This window comes from Anthonomus grandis, chromosome 8 (assembly GCF_022605725.1).
Source record: "Anthonomus grandis grandis chromosome 8, icAntGran1.3, whole genome shotgun sequence".
Classification (NCBI taxonomy): Eukaryota; Metazoa; Arthropoda; class Insecta; order Coleoptera; family Curculionidae; genus Anthonomus; species Anthonomus grandis.
The window spans coordinates 10,094,091-10,111,178 of record NC_065553.1 but is presented as its reverse complement, the minus strand read 5'-3'; the positions used below and the strand labels follow the sequence as shown (position 1 = coordinate 10,111,178).

At 30.8% G+C, this 17,088-nt stretch overlaps 2 protein-coding genes across 4 annotated transcripts in view; one reads left to right on the top strand and one right to left on the bottom strand.

The window, feature by feature from the left end:
* Positions 1 to 14,122, bottom strand: part of LOC126739099 (cAMP-dependent protein kinase type I regulatory subunit) — an 89,702-nt gene extending 75,580 nt beyond the window's left edge. The window contains exon 1 of the mRNA XM_050444624.1: positions 13,838 to 14,122. Coding sequence (XP_050300581.1) covers positions 13,838 to 14,002 — 165 coding nt within the window. The 5' untranslated portion in view covers positions 14,003 to 14,122. The remainder of the gene's footprint in view (positions 1 to 13,837) is intronic.
* LOC126739100 (uncharacterized) overlaps positions 1 to 17,088 on the top strand; it is a 232,541-nt gene that overhangs the window by 23,206 nt on the left and 192,247 nt on the right. For 2 of the 3 annotated variants that reach the window (XR_007661550.1, XR_007661551.1), the window contains exons 2-6: positions 1,901 to 2,125; positions 2,180 to 2,306; positions 2,359 to 2,514; positions 2,565 to 2,835; positions 4,216 to 4,455. Coding sequence is in view for 1 of the 3 variants with exons in the window: in XM_050444628.1 (XP_050300585.1) it covers positions 1,901 to 2,125; positions 2,180 to 2,306; positions 2,359 to 2,514; positions 2,565 to 2,835; positions 4,216 to 4,377 (941 nt within the window). In the remaining 2 variants the exon portion in view is untranslated. Of the gene's footprint in view, positions 1 to 1,900; positions 2,126 to 2,179; positions 2,307 to 2,358; positions 2,515 to 2,564; positions 2,836 to 4,215; positions 5,079 to 17,088 lie in introns of those variants that run through there. The other variant, XM_050444628.1, reaches the window with a different exon arrangement.

Here is a 17,088-nt window from a genome sequence, read left to right as displayed (position 1 = left end):
TATACAAAATTTCTGAGGAGCATGCTCTTCACGTGAACCCAAGTAAATCTTTTGTGATGTTTTTGGCAGGCCTATTGAAAGTCTTCCTTTGAAAACATTTGGGACTTTTGGCAATTTCAGATAACGAATTAAGGTTTGAAAAATACATTTCTATGTGCAAAAAACTAGAAATGTTTTATGCGATTTAAAGGTCCTCTCTGTTTTTAATCATTGTGGTGTTGTTTATTGTCCTTGTTTAACTGCAGGTTATTGTGAGAAAATAGAATGAGTTCAAAAATATTGTTGAAGACTTAATCATGGTATTCGCCGTAGACAAACTAGAGGCCACCGGTTGGGTAAATATGAAACAGAGACGTTTCATTCATAGATGTGTATTGTATAATAAAATAATAAAGTTAAAGTCTCTTCAATATTTGCTTCAAAACATTACATTCAGGACAGATGGTCAATACCATTAATTTCCGATTCGATGGGATCGTCATACCTAGACATCAATCCGCAAAATTTGAGAGATCTTTTACTTATGACGTGGCTAAAGTATTTAATAGTCTATTTTCTGCCTTTCAAGTCTGCTCTGTCAGCTTTCTCTAACCATATTAAAAACGATGTCTCAAATTCATAGCTAATTCCGCCAATAATCAAATCTTGTACCTACACATCATCTAGTTTTATGATAGATTATAGAAAAAAAAAATCTTTTTGAATTTCTTAGTTTTCGGATCTTTTTTATTTTATTGAAAGAGTGTATGTCTACTTCTTCTTAAGGATAAGTGTATCAGCTGAACAAATTATGTTCAAATGCACTCGTGCCTTTTCATTGTATACTTATACTTGAATAAGGACTATTATTATTATATTAATTACTTAAAAATTACATGGTATTCCTGGAAGGCATGAAAGATTATTCTGAAACCCTGGAAATCATGAAGATTCCTGAAAAAGGTGAAAAAACTATTCCGGAAGGCTGGAAAACTTTAAACATCATTTTAACTCAGATGAAAAATGTACATTTTTTATAAAAAAGAAAAGTTACTGGAAAAAAGAAAACAATATTTTAAATTCCTGGAATCTTTAAAAAAAATACTAGAAATTGTATAGAAATAAAAAATTGATTCCTGAAAATAAAAATGATTTTAAAGGTCTGAAAAACCCAACATTATTAATTATCTCACAAACTTAATTAATATATAAAGAACCGGTAATAAAATGGAAAACTATTTCAAACCTCTGTAAAATATAAAAAACTGAAAATTGATCCAAAAGCCGGCAACACACAAGAAAGATTATATTAATAATAATAATTGCGACAACTTCGAATTCCTTATGATATGATAAAATCCAAAAAAAAAGGAAAATTAAGAATTGAACTATTTATCGATTTAAATCTCCGCGTTTCAAACCCTAGAATAGGCCAGTGGAGGGGGTCCTGAGAACATTTCTCAAGAATTCACAAGTCACACAACACAGGCCAACCGAGCTCTTTCGCAAGAGAAGTTTCCAGGACGTTGAATTTCAAGATTAGGTGATATCTATTGGCCCCCAAGATCCTGTGATCTCACACCTTTGGATTTTTTTGTGGGGCTATGCGAAAGATCGTGTCTACGCCAATAGCCCTCAAACTCTTCAACAACTTAAAGCCAACATTCGTGAAGTTCTAGCCGAGATATCACCTGAAATGTGCCGAAAAGTGATTGAAAATTTTCTTAAAAGGATTGAAGTTTGTCAGAGGTCCCGCGGTGGACGTTTAAATGATATTGTGTTTCACATATAATGGAATGATTCAATCTTTAAAACAAAATAAAAATTTCGTCTCCTCTGAATATCTTGTGTGTTTCATTTAACTTTACTTTCCCAAGCATAAAATAAAAAACCCTGTATAATAATTTCTATCTTCTTTTAGATGAACTATGCCAATGTCCCCACAAATGCGACGAATTGGTGCCAATGGAAGCAAGAAATAGTCTGTTTCAGCATTTCTACGGTTTGGGAGAAGCCGATCGTCAGAATCAGTTTCTTAGGCAAAACATGGACCTGAGAGCGAGACTTAACCTGCCAGAAACGACGGGGACCGGGCGACCTCCTAGGAGGATCACTTGCAAGTACTTAGTGCCTTTATTGGAAGAAGGTAAAGAAATAAAATTATAAATATTCTTATTACTAAAATCGATATTTTTTACAGGAAGATCCGTAGAAGTATGCCAAAAAGCATTCGTAAGTGCCTTTGTGATAACGACAAAAAGAGTGAGACTACAGAGGGAGAAGTTGATATCTAGCCTAGGGTTGAATAGTTACAGAAGTCACAACAGGTATGATTTATAACCTTAGTCATAAACTGTTGTAACAATTTTTTTTTCTTAGAAGTAAAAAAGACAAAGATGAGAAGAAGGAACAACTTACCAAAAGCTTTGAAACAAACAACAATAACAATATACTATGGAATAACAACACCATAACCTTATCAAGTCTAAAATCTCAGTTTAACCTGCCTTCGAACCTAAGTCTTTATGTACCAAGGTAAGCATCAAACTATGTAACTAAACTAAGTCAAAAATATATATTTTTAGTAACGCAACACATATAAAAGTGGATCCAAATATATTAAAAGGCGGGCCAAATTATATTAAATTGGAGCAAAAGTTATTGAATAACAACGAATCAACAACGTCAGATACAAGCTCCGCGAAGAGGTTAGCAAGCATTTTAGGTAAAAAATCTCTTGAAGAGTTACGCGAATTAAATATAACCTTAGAGGACGAGTCTAACAGCGATTCAGATACGGACACTAAACCTCCACTGGCCAAAAGAGTTAAGAAAGAGAAAAATCTGTGGAGTGATGTAAGTATAACCTTGTTTAAGTAAAGATAATCTGCAATTTACCTCAAAACTAATTTTTTATATAAATCGTAAGAATTTTGAATCAACATTAATATTTTTGAGGACCATTATTTTTTTAAATTTGCATGCCATAGAATTATTTTAATTAACGTTTTTGGGATTTAAAATAATTTTAAGAAGTTTGTTACCAATTTTTCACGTGATTTACTCTAGTATTTACAAAAATCTTATTAATAAAAGTGAGTTTTTCTTTTTGGCTCGAATGAAAATAAGTAATGTTGTTGTTTTTACCATCAAGTAGTTCATCACATTGCGTTTTTTTCGAACCGTTACTCTATTTATTAGCATTTTTTAAAACAAATTGAAAAAAACTATCTGGGAGAAAGATTTTTGTAAACTTACGTAGTTGTGTAACCTGCCTAGAACGAAAAAAGATATTTTTAATGAAAGACTCTCCAAGGGGGAAATGGTACATGAACTCATGATTATTTAATGGTTTATTTGCCTAATAAACTATCTCAACTGAAAAAAACAATATTTGAAACCATCGAAGATTGAGCTTCAAAATGTTCATGGCGTTATTGTCACTGCTCAAGTAATAAGCAATAGGTTACATAAAAGCAATATTTATGCCAGACGTCCCGTTAGAGCTCCAGTACTATCCCGTGCGAATCGCGCAAGATTAGGATGAGCCGAAGGACATTAGAATTGGTTTGGTTTACGTCCTGATTTAATAAAGCTGTGGCAAACACTTGTCAACACGTCTCGCTTGCAAACCATTTAAGAAGTTCACAGATACCAAGGCGAAACTTTGATGATTTGGGCTGACATTTCGATACAGCAAATAAATGTCGGGATCGAATTCTGGAACCCACTATTTATCCACATGCTACCGAATTTACAGAGTTAAAAAGTGTTGAAACTTGAAAATTTCACCTTCGCAATTTGCCAAAACCTTTAGAAACTTCTTGGAACAGCACAATATTTGAATATATAAATGCAATATTATAATATATAAGTCTTGCCGTGGCCTGCGCAATCCCCTGACTTAAATCCTACCGAGCATGTCAAGCAGATGTTGAGATGTACTTTTTCTTTTCTATAAACTTTTCTTTAAATTTTGTTATTTCGAATTTTCGATATTTTACTTCTTTAGATTGTCATAGTTTACTATCATGAATGCTTGCGTTTTTCACAAATTAATGTTCAGCAGTGTTTGCTATATTTTTTAAATAAATATCTAAATTATCATTTAATTGTCTGTTAATACTTTTCCCCCCTGACTATTTCGATTTTTCCAAATAAATCTATTAAACACAAGAAACGATTTAGTTGATCCTTCAATCCATTGATTAATTTCTTTAATTTTTTTTATTACAGTTACAGTCAGAAAGCCCGCTAATTCCCTTAGGGCTTATGGTACCAGATGGCGTAACAATCGCCCCGGTGATGGGACCAGACCATGACAGAAATCTCGCCATTGTTAACAACTTTTTCCATAACCAACTATGGAAACCCGAATACATTGGGGCACTGTCGTGATAAATACGGTATAAGTATGTAGGTCAACGCAAACATTGCAGGCAGTGTTAAATGTTCATTTGTATCCCTCCTAAAAAATATTTTTCCTGCATATTAGAGTACCTTAATTATATATTTAGTTGCCTTAAAAAGTATACAAAAAAAATGGTGATCCTATCAAGTAGTCCAAATTGTCTCAGGACAGTATACTAGTTTTTTAGTCATAAACAAAAATAGCTTTGGTGGGGTAGTGTAGATTAGGGGTATATTATATTAAAAAATTAAACTTTTTATAGATGTGTTAAGGGATAGTTCACCCTAACATATCAATTTGATTACCTTAAAGTTACCTTAAGCTAAGAAGATGTGCACTTTTGCTACTTAAATTTTGTAAATATCCACTTTTGTAAAAAGTATTTATTTCCATTAATATTTTCAAGATAGTGCCTAATTTTAAAAATGCTTATAGCATCTTTGAACCAGGTATAAAATATGTTGCCTCAAAATATTGTCAGTATATTACCAAAGAATTTTAATAATAATGTCTGACATGTAAGTGTGATTTTTTGGATTATATTGTCACAACAAATTATTAAGTAATAATCATTTACAACTTAAGACCAATAAGTCGTTACTGAAACAGTTACTATATCAAAAAAATGTGATAATCAGGATTTTCTTATTTGTTGATAATATAAATTTGTGTACATTTAAAAGCTCTTAGGATCCTGTAAAACGTTGTTTTGTAAATAAAAATTGTATAATCTTTTTGTAACTACTTATCTTTTTGCAAAAGGGAACTTAAGTCAATGTTTTTTCAATGTTAATTTATCTGTTATGCATTAGTTTTATTAAAGTATGTAAATAATATATTTATTATGATAATGCAACTAACCGTAATGCCTTAAAAAGTGTACTTATGTCTACATAAAATACATTTGGAATTTTCCATCATTAATTAGTAAATAATTTATGTCAATTGTGCAATTATGATGCCTTACAGATGTTGAAAATTCCAAATTAAAAATGTATCAGTACTTGCAACTGTGATTGTTAATAATTTTAAAACGAATCTTTTACATAAGTCACATACCACTAACAGGGATTTTTTAGTGATGCTTAAAACAAATACAGATATCTATTTATATTTAACAGATTTTTATATCATATTCATTATTTAGAGTAGTGCGTTAGGATCGGTGTATTTAATATTGAAATATGCCTAACTTTTTAACAAAATTATCACTTAAAATGCACTTTGTGTACTTTAAATCTTTTTTTTGTTCTAAAGCTTAATTTTACAATATCAAAGTGTTTACCATGTACTTATAAGTCTTAGTTAAATAAATATGAAACAAAAAAATGTTGATGTCTAATTTTAAGGGTTTAAATAGATGTATTTTTGTTGTTTATACTTTTGAGATATAGTTTATAAAACGCATTGCTTATGTTTATTCGGACCTAAGTTTATTTTGAATATTTGTTAAGTTAAATGTTTGTTTTTCAATAAAATATATTAAAACTGTTAAATTGTTCTTTTTAATTGCAATACCGATACTGTTTTTTTTTTATTTCACGTTTTTCTTAAACGAACCCTTGATTCGTTTTACTGTTTTTAAATTTTATATAACATTTCAAAGAATTTCAGTTTAATATTTTTCTGTAAACTTTTTTTAATCTTCAAAAGATACCAAGAACTTAAAATGAATGATAACAATATTTGTATACTACTGGTCAATTATAATTATTAATTTCCTAATTTTACTTAATTTTTTCAATAGCATGTTTCTGAGAAAATGCCGTTATCATGAAAATTTAGGATTCAAAATCATTCCCCGAATTTTTGCAAGAGAATCAAATTATTTGGTCTAAGTTAACTTTATTATATCAGAAGGATTTAGTGAATATCTGAATTTTAGTCTGTGTTCGCTTTCATTTTTAGTTAGAATACGTTCAGAAGGACCGTATCTAATAACACCACTTATCTGCAAAGGCTTAGGTGTTAAATGTTAGCAAAATCATTTAAATAAAGCGCCAAGAACAAAACCCCCTAATACACGATTATTATTTGGTTTTGCTATTTAAAAACCAGTTATTAAAACAAACATAGAGAGTACAATCGTGAAAGAGGGCTCAGTTAACCCTATACTTGCGTTATCCACAGGATTTGATTCGACAATCAAATACCAATTACAAATTATGTAAAATTAATCAAATATCTAAAAAAAATAAATATATAAGAACAGTGTAATATTAATTGCTTAAAATTTTTAATTAAATAAACCATACTTAACAATAAATATATGGGCAAATAAATTATGCTGTCATGTTTCGGAAATGTATGTTTAGAACCAAAGCAGTCAATTTCAGAATGTTGATGACCTAGTCTGGTGGTTCTAGAGATAAATTTACTCAAGCCCTAATTAGTATGGTGAATTTGACGTTGAAAACTAATATTGCCTCTTGAGGTCTTGATGGAACATGCAAATCAATTTTTCCAAGCAGTTACCTACTTGGACGAGGACTAAGGGTTAAGAGGTCTCTTCTTTGATGACATGCTGTAATAGGGACCATATTTAGCAATTAAAATATTTAACCTATATGTTAAAAGTTTTAAGAGTTTGTTCTCAATTTGAGGCTGTCAATATGAATTCCTTATTCTAGTGCATCCTCACGCACAAGGGCACAGTAGAGGATTTTTAATAAATTTATATCAATAAATTCAAGGGTGCTTCTTCTAATAAATCCAATCAATCTGAGAATCCTTAGCACCAACATTATCCAAATGAACAATAAATTGGAGATTTTTATCCAGTGCAACACCAAGGTCCCTGATACCAGAGACTCAGTCGAGGCTATTGATTAATGTTGTAGGTGACTGTATTGTATACAACCGCTAGTGCGAATAAAGGTCATAATTTAACCTTTAGATTCAGTAGCACACCATTTCTCAAATACCAATCAAATAGGTTATCCAGATTATATTCTGGTGTTTTACCGTCCTGGAATAACTTGACAAAACAGCTTAGCTTCAGATGATCTGCAAAAAGTAGGTAATTGCAGCAAGTAAAACATTAATTAATATCATTTATGATGACATTGAAAAGGAGTGACCTTCTATTGGGTAAGTAGTACCTGAATTAAGACAGTAAAATTTCATCAATCCCAAACAGCTCAAGCTTATGAAGCAACATATGATCTAACAGTCAGGGATAGAAAGTCACAGCAAACTTACAAAAACCTTGTGAATGGCCTATGCAAATTAGACGATAATTAGTAATAGAGACTCTGAATTTTTTTACTCAAAGATAGGCTTAATAGAGCTCTCCTTCCAAAAATCTGGAAGCACCCACTGTTTGAAAAGATAGATTAAAGATGTGATGTAATTGTCGATAGGTTAAAACTGCAATCGTTTAGAAAAAGTGTAGGTATTCCATATGGTCCTGATCTTTGTTGGTGTCAAGAGAAGACAGCTTACTGAATATGTCTGAAATCAGAAATAATATGGTGAGAATAAATATGTTGGAAATAGATATTTCAAGAGCAGGAACATTAAGATTTGTATGTGTCTATACAATTAAAAAGTAATCGGCAAACACATTAGCGATTTCTGCACCTGAAGAACTTCTCTTATTTAAATATTATCTAAGTCTTATTTAAATATTAAAGGCTATTGGGAAAGGAACATGTCTTTCGCTTGACCTTGACAAAAGACCAAAACCTGGCTAAATATTTATTTAGTGCAATGAACATGTTGGTTATGAAATTCCCCAAGTGACCAGGACAAAAGCGTCAAATATGTAGAATCCCTCATATCCAAAGCGATCCTTGATATTGGCTGGTGCAGCATTCAAATTATTCATAAAAATAGGCGGATGAACTACTGGAGGAACCAAAATCTAAAATCAGTGCTTTACTTCAGTAGAACAATCCTGTGTCAAAACAAGATCTAAAAAGCTTTTTTATTATATTAAACAAGATATGTTTAGTTGAAATCATTTGTAAAACCTACTGGACTTGGGCACAAGCTACTTCGCGCAATACTGGCTCATAATGAAACAATACTGAAGAGCATAAGATGGAAACCATCTGAAAAATACTAACAACCAAGTTAATTTCGCCAACTTTATTAAAATTTACTGAAATAATCTATTATTAACGCTTTTTATGCTGTTACATGTTCTGTCAACCAAGCCGAGTATTAGAAAATAGTTGGCAATTTTCAAAATGGGTGTTCACTTGGTTTCTAAAATCTTTTATATACAAAACTTTAACATTTTTTCAAAACTTTCATCACGCATTTTTCCGTTGACAATATCCCAGATATTTTCAATCGGGTTTAGACCAGGTGACTGTGGGTCCAGCACAGCTGTTGGCATTGATGTTATTATTTTTTGGCCAAATTTTTAGCCGTTTTGAGAAAAGGTTTCGGATCATTACTGTAGTGATGCGAAGAGTCCGGATTAATCGTCCGTTCAATCCGAATATCAAATTATTCCGAATCAATCCGGATATCTAAATCGTCCGGATACACGCCGCCCGTTCGTTCGACCGACAATGAAATAAAAGCTTGCGCGAAGTGACACGAAGTTCCACGTTCCACCGGCTAAGAGAATCCGAATTAAATCGTCCGGACAAATAACCCGGCAATCGGCAATATCGTCGCGTCACCTTGTGTAAACCTATTGCTTTATTTATCCTTATTGTACTCATTTAGAAACATAAGAGACAATATGAGAACGCCCAAACTTTTTTGTAAATAAAGCATTTTTGTAGTGATATTTTGCATCGTTTAAAATACACTTGATTTATTACATACATAATTAACTATTTTAGTTTTAACATCATGTAGAAATGCGTAAAAACGAAATGTCTAATGGGTTGCATAATGCATACCTTATATTCGAAAAACAGCTATAAAAAACGTTTATCGGACGGTCGAGCATCGAGCCCGAAACATGGCATAATTTGCCGAACGGGCGAGACATCGAGCGGATGAATTCATCCGGATGAAAAAACCGAATTTTCAATTCATCCGAATCAATGCTGTCCGGATATTGAATTAATCCGGATTTTTACAACACTACATTACTGTGTTAAAATGTGCCAATAATACAGGCAAGCATTCCTTATAATGAGGTTTCATTACTACCTATCAAATCGCCTAATGTAACTTTATATACAATAAATAATAAGAAAAGTAGATTTTGTAGGGTATTGGTAAAAATATTTGTATAATTGTGGCTATACCACTGTGTTTAAACATTTTAAAACTATTCTATTAATTAGGGATATTAAAAACTGGTAGTAATTTTATGAACTAGTATAAATGATTAATAGTGAAGTATTTTTACCACTTGGAAATGTCACACACAGAGGTCTGAGGAGGATCATATTACAATTACTTCCCATATAGTAATCTTATACGCGGTATATTATATCCTAAGTTTAAGTGAAAGCTACTGAACTCCTTAATAAACACATTAAAAAATATATTCAAATTTAGTATTCGTATATATTATATAGCTTGATTTGAAGAAAAATAAGCTTTTACTATACAATGTATATACATGGATATTCTTGGACAATCATGAATGTTGTGTGTGATTTATTGGCATGCATAAATCCTTTTTCTACATACCTACTAACCACTTACCACTGGTATCCAAGGCATGTCTATTTCTATATCTTCTGCTCGAAAATAATAGAAACTAAAAACAACGAGAAATAACCCGGCGGCTCAGATCATTCTTTGCAATATATAACAAATAATAAATAAAATATCCCAGTTTTTAGGGAAGAACAACCCTCCGCACGGATAGATCCCGGAAATTGGTTTCAGGGAAAATCCGGACCCCGCACTTGGCCGAATTCATGACACGCGAAACTGGGAATAAAAAACGCGATGGTGCCTAAGTTCGCCAAATGTTTCGCTGGGCAGGGAATTAATTCTCTGTTAACGGACAGAAGAATTATAATTTAATAAAACTGTAAAAAAAAGTACACGAATTTGTAAGTTTGTAAACAAATTTAATAGGAGAGAAGTAGAGCTAGTTCAAGTATATTCTTTTGTCATAAAAAATCGACCTTTTTAATTTAACATATAATCATAAAAATAAGAGGGTTAAGATCAGGAAAAACTGTTTCCTCAGCTGCCTATAATAGCTTAACTGCGACATAAAACTAATTTAAAATTGAAATTAAGCCTTATCAAAGTGCCAACCGTTACTTTTAATTGCATTTTTTTTTACTCACAACTACAAAAAAGATTCCATTAAAGGGATCTTGTCTTTGTCTTTAGTCATAGCCTCACTCCAAATTAAAATAATGAAGTTTAAAAAGATGATCTGACATCGTCGCCAGGTCTCCCAGGCAACGCGAGATGAGTCTTTGGGAAAACTATGACGTAAGCACAATTGGGCGATTTGGGGGTTGAACGAGGGATGACCTTTTTGTTTGTGGAATGCGCATCTTTTTAATAGGATGAAATAATCAAGATATATGAATAATATGTTTAAAATTGATAAATCGAATTGTTTTAGTTTTAATTCCTATTGAACTGGTTAAAATATAATATATAATATAGAAAGAATAATTTCGTTAATTTATCCATTAATGTTTACTATGTTTGTGACTTTGTACTAACATAGATTATTTATTTCCAACAAATATGACAAAGGGACATGGAACATTATGAAAAAATGCTTAAATAGCTAATTTTAAAGTGCTCAATAACTACCTATATATTAATAACAGCAAAAAACTGCCAAAATAATAATAACAAAGAACAAAAACAGTTATCAAAATATACTAATTTTATCAAAATCTTCAAAAATTCTTTAAATTTTCATAAAGTTTTTTTAATTAATTATTTGGCTAGTTTAATTTATCCCAAGAGTTTGAAAAATATTATGTAATAACTTTTTAATATATGCAATTAACTAAAATTTAATTTTTCTGTTTTTAGGCAATGATGGTCCTGATAAAACAGTCTAAAATATACATACAAATAAACAAGTGTCGATATTATGTGATATGGGATTCACACACACTGGGGACTAAGTCCTCTAGCTTCAAGTGTATTTCTTATTCAGAAGTATGCCATCGGGATTATTAGTAATACTAAATTTAGAGAGTCGTGCAGGGCGCTTTTAAGAGAATAAAATCCTTACATTGATTGTAGTTTACATTCTTGAAATAAGGATTTATGTGTATAAAAATAAACCAATTTTCCAAGCAAACAGATCTGTCCAGGTATATAATACCCATAGGCGAGACCTTTTATTGCCAGATGCTCACCAAACAACATTTTATCAGAAAAATAATAAAAAAATATAGATATTTACAAGGCTTGTAAGATTGATAATCACTTGCACCATAATACACCAAATGCCCCAAATATATTTAGATTTAAAAGAAAAGTCTCAAGAGTTGTTTTCCTAGAATTGCCAACAGCAAATGTTTGTATTGGTGCTTAATTTTCTGGAACTAGATAATTAGTTGGATTTGTAAATGTGAACTTTAAATAATTTATATGTTTGTAAGATACATGTATATGTATGTAAGATGTTTTTATAATATTTGTACTTTTTCTTCTTTTGAACTGTAAATATGACTTTTTCTTCCATTAGAGAATTTTATGTATGTATATTTGCTTTGTACTGAGGAAATAAATGATATTATTATTATTATTATTAAGTTATTTATGAAAAGGGTTTTCCATTACAAATTTTGTACATTCCTAAAACACTATTTACTTATGCAGAATTTCTCCAAAGTTAATTTACTTTATACAAATGCCAAGTGCAACACCATTTATATTTATTCTTCAGATCGAGCACCCATCAATCTAGTCCAAGAAAAAAAACATAATGTGTTCTACTAAAGAGACATTGACATTGAGTTTGTTGAATATTCAGAAAATCATGTATTGTAAAATACTTATCATTGATCTATCAATATACCTCCCATTGACAAAAAAAAATTAAATACATGTGAAAGCGACCACCAATCAATATTATTATAAGACCACTTATAATAATATTATTTTAAGAGGATTACAAATTTTAATATTCAAACAAAGTTCAGAATCTCATTTATTTTATGCAAATTATTACAGCCAAGTCAAAAACCCCTTTTTCCAACTCACACTCACAGGTTTTTGCGTCTTGATATGGATAATTTTTTAACAATCTATTGACAAGAACAAATCTGACTACTGTCAATAATACATGAGCATTTAACTTGTCTTTCCCCAATGAAAATTGATGATAGTTTTAAACAAGTTTCAAGGTAGAACATGATTTTTCAGCCCTCCAGTTTAAAATAGAGAATTGAAACAAACATGTCCAATGCAATGCAAAAAATATATACTTTTTCCATACTTAAATTGCCCTAAATTTTACCATCCCAGGCCATGGCCTATGTCACCTTTATAGTAAATCCATCACTGAATTTAATAATGAAAAGTTCAAACACAAAACGAAAAGGATAATAAAAACCATAAAAAATTTGTAAATAAATAAACAAAAGTACATACCTATATAAACAATGTTATATCCAATAAAAATAATTAAAAAATTTACTTATCATCAGACTCATATTTCTGTTCTTCATTTGTTGTTGCCGTAGCCTAATTTTCATATCATTCTATTATGTGACATTCTTAGATAAATTATTTCATATAAACTGTTATGTAAAGTTTTGAATTAAAATTTAGTGTTATGATTTTGTCAAAATATTGTAAAGTGTTTAAAAGAAACACACAAACTAAAAAATATGAAATGAAAAAATGAAGCATGTCATGACCTAACATGTTTTTCTATGCCTGACACCTTACAGTTTTTTCCTAGAATGGTCTCACAAATTAGTAACTCTAGCTAAAATGTAACAACTCCATTAGTAAATACAACTTATGAAAAATGTATTTCACAGTGGCCATTATTTGCTAATAAATTTTTAGAAAAATATGAAATCAAGATTTTCTAAAATAGTAGCATATAATTCCTAATAATGATAGCATCAAATTAAAACATATATGTATATTGTTCAATCATCTATGTTGGTAATTATCATTGAATGTTATAAACAAAAAAATGCAAATCTCTGGATGCGTTAAGTAGTATCAAGAGTACCATAGATACCAAAATTATTCTCACATGAAGGTGAGGCTTTTCCTTGGGTATAAAGTTATTGCAACAAAATAGGAAAACAAAAACTCTCTTTATGAACAGTTGTTTATGACTTTATTCCATAGTATAAATTATTTGAGTGCAATATCTATACTAATTCTATATTATTCTTACTCCGCATATCTATAATAGAGGCTCAACTAATAAGATAATAGCCCTAGGGCAACAAAAGAACTCAAGACAATTTCAATGCAAAAGCACTAAAAACTCTTACTGACCTATTGGAATACAGGTACATTCCGTTTAGACTAGGGGTATAAAAATTGTATGCATTAAATAGGGTCACTTACCCTCTCCAACTTTTGAAAATGCTCTCGCAAAAACGAAATGGGATTCGCGGGTCGATTCACGCAAAGCTGGACAATACAGTCTTTTAAAATTTGTTGAATATTGTGCTGCTGCACGTAACTCTCGCACTCCCGGAGTGCCTGCTCCTCGTCCATGTTAGTAGCCATTATCCGTTTATTAAAGGTTAGGAGCAATTCGGGACTATTCCGCGAATGAATTCAAGGGTAGTTTTATAGAAATTTGGGAAATGAAAATTTATTTAAAACACAACACTGACAGTTTCTATGTTTTGACTTTTGACTTTGATGTTTCGGTAAAATTTTGACGTTGACAGGTGACTTAACTTATTTGACAGAGGCAATAAAGTCCAGTTCAGAAGCCTGCGAACTACCGATAATTACGCTATAGGTTGATTTGAATTCTTAAAAAGCAGCAAGCTCTTTCAATAATTTGTTAAATCGCAAAATTTTACATAATTTTAAGATTTAACGCAAACCACCATGGGGGTAATGAAGTTGAAATATATTTTTATGATGGCAAAGATCTATTTATTAAGAATGATCACACTGTTAAATAAGTTATAAATTCGCTTTCTTATAATAATTTCCACAATACAACAGTTAAAATAGTAACATCACATAAACAAAAAAGATCATCATCAGAAATCATGTTTCTATCTTTAACAACTAAGATCCATAAATATTCTTGCAATTTTGTGAAAAGTTCGATCTATATCATTTGAAAAGCTACAACATTCTGACCGATTGTCAATCTGGCTTTCTTCTTGGTTTAAGTTGCGCTACAGCTACGTTTAACATAACTGGTAATATAATTTAGGCCAGGGACAATAAAAAATGTACAGCTTTAATCTTATTAGACTACACATAGTTTTGTGAGCTTCTCGGGAGATGCAGTTCTGCTTCTGAAAAGTTATTTTTCCAATAGATCCGAATTTCTTGGAACTTCCAGGGCTAAAGTTTATGAAAAAAAAAAGTAAAAACTGAAGGATTTAAGGGGAAGGATCCAAAGATGTATGAACTAGTTAAATGAAGAACATCCTTTTATTTATTGTTTTAAAGTTTATTTCTAACGCTTTCGTGAAATTAAATAAAGAATATAGAAACTGTATTAAAAATAATGGCGGTTACGAACAATATTTGTTATTGTGATGAAAAAAAAACGTTTCACAGCAATTAGGAGTTTTTTTTTTTATTGTAAATATTTCAAAAAAGGTAAACCAAATATTAACATGTTATACCGGGTGGTGTGTCGCCGAACGGAACATAGGAAGTATCATGTATCATTTAAGGGGGTCAATTATTGCCTTTCCTGTACATTTTACAGAGAAAATGTAAGATAACTTTTTGAAAAGACCAATCTGGTAAACCCTCGTGCAAAGTTTCCAAAAATGTTAATAAGCGAATCTTGAATTATTCAATTAAATATAATTGCAAAATTACCCAATATATTCGGTTCAGGTAAAACCAGACACCAGCCACCAGCAAACAATTTGTTATAAGGCTTTGTCAAATCTGACGTACAGCCGAATACAAGAAATGTTTTCTGTTCGTTTTATCAATCTCACAACCATACATTCAAAGTAAGACACGTTAACATTACTTTTTTATCTAAACTTATATTTAATATAACGATGAAGTTATATTAAATATTTATATCTATTTTTTCGTCGATTGAATAATTCAGACTTGTTTTCAAATATCGACTGTCACTGATTTATTGACACTTTTCCTCACGTCAGTGACAATATTCATTTTACTGGTGCCCGTTTGGTTTTACCTGAACCGAAACTTTGCTAATTTTGCAATTACATTTAATTGAATTATTCAAGATTCGCTTATTAAAATTTTTTGAAACTTTGCACAAGGGTTTGCCAGATTGGTCTCTTCAAAAAGTTATCTTATATTTTTTCTATAAAATGTACAGGGAAGCCAATAATTGACCCCCTTAAAATTTATATATATTATTGAAAACAGAAGATTTTTCATTTAGTATACAAGGTGGTCCATTTAAAAAATACAAACTTTGTATTAACCGTGCTAGGCTCTGTCTAAATATAAGTTACAATTCGTACATCTACGGCATTAGAAAGTTTGAGCCAGTTTCTTATAATTGAAGGGGTTAGAATCATAAGGGTCTAAGTGCGTCTGCCACTGTCTTGAGATAATTAAGGTTAAATTTAATTGATTATTGTAAATTTGATTTAAATACATTAGAAATGATTTTTGTATAAAATAATGTGGTTTATGTAACTAGTTTAAATACCGTATACTAGAGATTAAAAAAATCTAAAGTTCACTGGTTTTATGTCACTTGGATCCTTATGGTTCTGAGCACTTTGGAAAATTTTAGTCAGGAAAAAAGCTACAATTCTATTTTTATAAAATCGTACCCTTTATTATACAACAAATTATCGAAATTTACAGCAAAACTAAAATATATCTAACCATCGTAATCTGACACGATACTGTCGTTGTCTTCATCCAGTTCTGTATTTTCTTCATCGTTAACCAGAACCGTCTTCTGACTTTTTTTTCTTAGAGCTTTTCTTTCCTTTGATCTCATGTGGCATATTTAAATAAAAATCATGATAAATGGGTGGGATAAAAGAGAGAAGTTGCTTTAAATTTTCCCATTTTAGGTACGGAATCTTCAATGGAGTGGGATATAGGCTCTTAAATACTTTGTCATTTAGCGACCAAGATGGTCTTCCGGTTTTAAGCATTGAGCAGTTCTCGCTTTGATTCATAGGAATGTAAGAAGTTCTTACATTACTGTACAAAAAACAAAAAAAGTTTTCTTTTTTGAATTGGAACCACACTATCTCACGCCACTTTATCGGTTTTTTTTCAGTGTTTTTTTAGGGTCAATCATTAGACTATTAAAATATTCAAATGAAACAAAATTAGTTTTTTGCATTTCGTACACAGTGAATTTTTTAGATTTTTTTTTATAATTTTGGTCCAATCTTGTGGAACAAAACGGATACAAAAGTTCTTTTAACTTTCTCAATATGGCCAAATGAGCGATCGCAATCCATGTATGAATGCCCAATTTCAAAAAACCTGTGATCAATTTTTTCTAGGCAGGTAGATTGCACCAGTTACATAAACAATTTTGCAATATTTTCATTTTTGTTCTGGTCCCCACATTGATCACTATAGCAGATTAAATGGGGTAAGCAGGAACCTATCTCCTGTGAACCTCTCTGAGATATTGTTTCATTCCAAATAAA